Source organism: Alligator sinensis, unplaced genomic scaffold (genome assembly GCF_000455745.1).
Source record: "Alligator sinensis unplaced genomic scaffold, ASM45574v1 scaffold498_1, whole genome shotgun sequence".
NCBI classification, from domain to species: domain Eukaryota; kingdom Metazoa; phylum Chordata; order Crocodylia; family Alligatoridae; genus Alligator; species Alligator sinensis.
This window is the reverse complement of record NW_005842469.1, coordinates 1235083-1241256: the sequence shown is the minus strand read 5'-3', so window position 1 is coordinate 1241256 and position 6174 is coordinate 1235083. Positions and strand designations below refer to the sequence as shown.

Here is a 6174-nt window from a genome sequence, read left to right as displayed (position 1 = left end):
GGGAAAGAAAAACAGACACAGGGTAGTGTGAGAACACTGAACAGAAAAGACATGCACAAGGATGAGAAAGAAAAAAGCAAACTTTTAGGTGTATCAAATTAGAGTGCTTGCTGCTGTGCTGATAACAGTCTGGTATCCTCAACATGCTTGTCAGGATGTTCCACTGACCAAGGGTCACCAACTTAAAAGAGTCCCTGGAGTCAATCCAAGGCCAGCAGGCCTTTCCCCAAGGATTCCCCTACTGAGCCTATTTTGTCAATTTGCTGTCAAAAGTCTCTTCTTAAAACTCCAAAAAGGATGAGGTGAATTCACCTCTTTATGATATAGTACCCCAATTACATCCCTTTATTACTTCATTCACCCATCAGGCCTAATTTCTGATGCACCAATTTTGGCTCTTTGTTTCCAGTCCCCTGCTTAAGAGATGTGACCAGTCCTCAAGTTGCACTATAAAACCTTGTTTGGACTAACTCTGGCTTTTTGTGCCTCTTTATCAACACTTCCTGTTGCATGTTATGGTAACATTTTCTGAACTTTTACCTGCTTGCCAGAGAGAAGTTTACAATTAAGGGTAGATCTGTAGGCCTTAATTGTCATACATGCCTTGCAGCCCTGTAGTTTCACCATACATAAAGAAAAAGTAGCCCTTGGAAAGAAGAGAAAGGAAATAGCATGTTCTTGGGACTGTCTAACCTAGTCAGAAGCATAGCTCAATGTAAGATCCAAATTTTGGATTATAGAAACAGAAAGAGCTATTGGCTTCTAGGATTTAAATCCCAGTCTTAGTTGTAATAACCCATATATTGCCAGTATATTTCAGTGGGTTTTTTTAAAATCTTCTTTAAACAAATATGTATGCAAATGCAGAGATATTGAAAAAGGCTACAAAATACCAGTTTTATCCAAATCCAAGAGAACTTCAAATTTAAGATAAACCTCAATAATTAGATTCTATACATGGTATAGGCATTATATAGAGTTATATAACAAAATTATAAATTCGTTATCATTTTCCATGTACAGAATCTAACTATTGGACAATCATCTTAAATTCCCTGTACACGGGAAAACAGGGGCCAGACCTTTTCCCCTTGCCCCCCCACACTGTCCCTGCCTGCCCCCCTGCCGTTTACCTTCCTTGTATATGTGCCTACCCACTATCCCCCTTGCTATTTGCCTCCCTCCATTCCTGTGCCTGTCACCCTTGCCACTAGCCCCTCCCTAGTGCCTGCCTCCTATTGCCTGCTACCCCAAAGCTTCAACTCCCCCCTCCCACCTGCTTACCTTCTGCAACAACTCTGGTTCCAACTCTGAGGCAGTCAGTGGTGGCAGCTCTGGCTCAGTCCAGCCAGGCAGAAATGGCAACAGCAACTCTGGGCCTGGCCAGGTAGGGGCTGGCGCTGAAGGTATATGGTATAGATGGAAAGGAAGGTGGCGAGCAGCAGGGAGGTGGGGAGAAGGCTGTGTAATTTCCCCTATACTGCCCCCCAAACCCCTGAAGGTCTCTCCACACTACCCTGGCCATGACCACCCCCCCCCACTGCACAAGCCACCCTGGACCTGAGCAGGCAGTGCCTCAGCTCGTTTTGGTCCCATGGCTGAAGCTGGAGCTCAGCTGTTACCTGCCTAAAGCTGGTACTCAACTCTAAGATGAAACTTTCCCCCCTCATGTTGATTTGGGGGGGGGGGGGACTTACCTTGGATGCAAATAAATATGGTAAATAAAACAAAGTAATAACAAAAGCTAACAAGGAAGAGTCAAGCACAGCTTTGGTATTTTATGAAAAATCTGGGCAAGTGCCGATCTACTTCGCAATACAGTTCTAGACCCACGATTTTTCATTAGGGATCTATTTATGAAATACTATGATGCATGCACTCACTATATGCCTACCTTTTTTTTTTTTTTAATTAGGACTAAACACGAGTGTAGCTCTTGTTTTTATGTTGATTTCTCCTAAGAGAAAGGCAACCCTCCACAAAAGGGCCATTCTGTTCTGCCATTTTAAAACTGATGTAAGTCTTGAGCTTCTTCATGTTTTCTCCTATGCCATAACACAGATTTTAGCCTAGAGCATTTTTTTAAAGTCTATTAGGTTTAGAAAATGGAACTACTGCGATTTGGATTTTTAATCCCATGGTGGATTATACAAACACCAATTTCATCAAAGATTTTTTTTCAATAGGCCTGGCATTACTGGCTGAATCTTATTATTAACGTAAATATTCCTCAACAAACTGTATGATGTGAGTTTCTTTCTGATACATTGTGACATTTTATTTGCTGGTCACAGTTAGTAGAGTCAAAATGAAAACAAAAATGCAAACACCCTTATTTTTTTTCTCTTGTCTTTATTGATTTAGGCTTCAGAGCTACAGCCAAAATAGTGAATGAGTAGAAAATTACCACACACGCCATTAATATACTGTTGTCATATGTTCAGAATCATAAGTCTTCAACAAATCACTGAGAGACCATTCAATCTAACATGTTGGCTAAGCAGCCTGTGAATAGGGAGGACAGCAGAAGGGAAATTTTGCTTAAAAAATATTTCAACAGGAATGAAGAACCTCTTTGTTTAAAAAAAATGCAGTTTGGCCACCATGTAAAAACTAGCAAAAATGAGATATCTCCATGCAAGAAGGGTGCTGTTAAATCTAACATAATGCTGGAAATGTCATGTGGAATGCTAAACAGTACAAAGAGACTGAGTGTTTTCATTACAGGTACAAGCCAGTCGTCAGTACCCTGTATGCCATGGAAATGGTGACCACAAATCCAAGAAGCCAAGACAAACCTCTGCTGGGCTGGGGGAGTGGTGTCAAATATGCAATTGTATGAAAAAGTCTTGCTCCGACGAAGATCCTGAAGTGCAGCAAGGCTGTGGACAGATCAGGACCACTCAGGGCGTACAGCAGACCAATGCCAATAAACGGGACAATATTCTCAAGATCATTCAAGTGGCCTCTGGGGAAAGAAGCAAAGTTGTTTTGCAATGTTATACTTTGCAGAATAAGTCTGAAAATGTTATTGCATTTTCCAAGTAGTACCACTCATTAAAGTCACAATGCACATGTTTAACTTCTTCCCCCTCACTTGGCTCTGCTTATGAGTAATGTTTTCACTTTCTCCTCCTTTTAGTCTTTTATTTTTTCTTTTAATGTTCAAATTTAACTCCTGTACTGTGTTGGGTACACAGTTTGTCTGAAAGGCACTCCCCTAAAGTTAAAATATGCTGTATGTAAAATCTGATTATTTTTAATATTGTATATTATTGTTCCCATACTTGATAGCACTGCTTTTAGGATCCCATTTTCATGATAAACTTAAATGTACAAATACTTTTATGCTTTTAGTCAAATTGCCTGAAGTCCAGTCACCTTGGAGAATGCTATTTTTGAGCACTATGATTTAATGAGGGCCATATTTGTTCTTCTTGTTGATTTTTGCCAAGCAACATAGCTTTCAGCTGCTATACTCATTTTATTATGTTTTGTAATTCATAGTGTAATTTCATACTGATACCATAATGTAATTTATTAGAAACTGGCCAAAAATCAATAACTGAGTTCTGAAATGGTACTTTCTTCCAATACTCCCCCTCTCTCTCCAGAACCTTTGGGAAGTTTTAATTCAGACACGATCTTTGCTTATTGGCACAATCTATAAGGGTTTCTAATTATCTTAGGTTTCACCCAAGCCAGAAAGAGATTAGATGTGATTTTACATCTGCCTTTTGAACTCACTCCCATTAAGAGCAGACACACCATCTTTCTGTTAAAGTTTTCCAAAATTGCAACTAAACACATATCCTTTTAGGCCTCTTGCACCTCCAAAGCAGTCACAAAACACATACATGCTGTTAGACCTCTTACAGCCACATATCCAAACACATGCATCACCCATATAATTATGTTTAATTCTGTGCAGTTGCCATGAGGCTTGCAGAAGAAAAATGACACACACAATATTAAAACTAGTTTTAGCTCGCATACATAAGTTGTATTCAACCACTGTAGCAAAAAAAATAAAAAATAAAACACACGTGTACCAAAAATTCCCCCAAAATAAACAAACAAGCAAACAACAAAAATCCCCAAACAAATGGCAACAACAAAAAAAACCAACTTGTGCTACAAATATTGAATATGAGGCTGTTAACGGTTAGGTAGAAGTCTCACCATTGAGATCTGTAGCTTGCTGGAGAAGGTTTTAGAACTGAATCTTAAATAACCTCCACATGCGGTTCTATTGGGTAATTTTTATTTGAAGCAAAGGCTTAATTTTCATGGAAAATGTAATATGACAGCAACATTAATACTCAGGGTTTACATAGCCCTTATCATCCTTTCAACAACTACAAACATAAAGAAAGAACTTGTCACTAAACTGCAGCTGCTTTTATCGGTCAAGTGGACACCTGCCAAGTTACTTGCTGCACAACAAAGGGGCAAAGGGGAACTTTGGGTCAGTGCCCTCAGGGAAAAGTTGCCAGGCTTTTTAATTTTCACTCAGAGCAAAATCTCTTTTTTGAAAATGTTACCCAGAAGACATGTGAATATAATAGAACTGGAATTTTCCACAAAGTCAGGTTCCTAAGTCCTATGAGAAGATGAGGGTTTGAGAAGTATACAGGGTTATAAAAAGTTGAAGCAATCTTGTGCAGAAGCCTACCAAGATGCTCCAGCCAGTTGCTGTCACATTAATTTCAAAGTATCACTTCTCTAATCAGTTACACAGGATGGCTTTTGAGCCTAGGGTGCAGAAGCAGTGCCCTTAGAAGTAAAAACCACAAGAAACAGCTGAGTGACTTGTCCTTAATTGGGCAACCTACTGCAAAGCCTATAGATTGGGAAGCCAGATATGAATGGTTCAGTAACAGACTTTCTAAAACTACATGCATCTACTGTTACAAAGTGGCAATGCCTAAGATCCCAAGATACCTGTTCAAGAGTCTTGATACTTATGTTCAAAATCTTCTCCTTGATTTATATTTGTTGACTCTCACCTCAGTAGTTGATATAAAAGTAGAACTTTATATTAAGACCCTTAAAGGAAATAGTCATGGTGCATGTTTATAAGCCTTTTTAATTCTTAAAAACCTATTATTTAAAAGATTATATTGTCAAATAAGTTATTAACCTTCATTAAAGACTAAGAACATGAGAAATGTTTTGTTTGGCAACCACTGATCCTTCCCCATCATGGTGTATGCATGAGAAATCACCCAGACTTTTGATGCACATGGCTAGGCAGGAGTTCTTTGGAGCAGTGGAGGCTGCCCAGACCTTCCACCCCCCTTTAGGCCACTGAGACAGAATCCAAAGGCCAGACTGGGTCCAGACATTTGGTGCCTCCTTGGCTGTACTTATATAAATGCCCAGGAACTGAACCCGGGTCTCCTGTGTGGCACACAAGGATTCTACCACTGAACCACACAGGATGCCAAACAGGAGAAATATTTAATATTTAAATATCAGAAGCACTGATTTGTCAAAAAGTATCTGTATACACTGTTTTTGGCAATGGGATCAGAAATGAACCCACAAGCTAAGTAAAGGATCGAAAAACTGCAAAGCAATATTCAGCCCAAAGAGAAAGATCCATGATAGACTGGAAATGCTCCCAAAGTCTAATATACATATTGTTAAGTGACACACTACTATATTGCTACCAGTACACCATACTCTTGGCTCATCCATATCTTGTAAGGCTAGTACATTGTTAGCAAAATTTTCTGCAAAGAAAAAAGAGATGTTAACTCCTACTCAGTGTAACATCCTACTAGAATGGACCCCTTATTATTATTTTGAACTCTGCAGCTTTAACAGATAAGCCCTACTCATCTTTCTCACAGTTTCCTTTGCATTACATCAAGAGACATCTCTGATCTGTTACCCAGCTCCTGCTACACTAGTATAAACAACCCATTGGGCCCCCTAGGATCTTTTTCACTGGTCTGAAGAGCAGCAGTGGCAGCAGCAGGAGCTGGATTGGCAGGTTAACCCTTCACAGTGCAGGCAACCACAAATAAGTGCAGGGGAAAGGCAAGGGGGAGCTGGGGGAGCCTCTGGGGATAAGCGGTATGGGGAAGCCCAGAATGGGGGTGGGGATTCTTACCTTTCAGCATGGGCAACTGGTGCCTCCTAAGTCTGGGAGGGCACCAGCAGGGC

The 6174-nt window shown here is 40.1% G+C and overlaps 1 protein-coding gene across 1 annotated transcript in view; it reads right to left on the bottom strand.

Annotated features, from left to right (window-relative positions):
* Positions 1-2346: 2346 nt before the first annotated feature.
* Positions 2347-6174, bottom strand: part of MGST1 (microsomal glutathione S-transferase 1) — a 7581-nt gene continuing 3753 nt past the window's right edge. Inside the window, exon 3 of the mRNA XM_006030870.3 lies at positions 2347-2968. Within this exon, the coding sequence (XP_006030932.1) occupies positions 2722-2968 (247 nt within the window). The 3' untranslated portion in view covers positions 2347-2721. The remainder of the gene's footprint in view (positions 2969-6174) is intronic.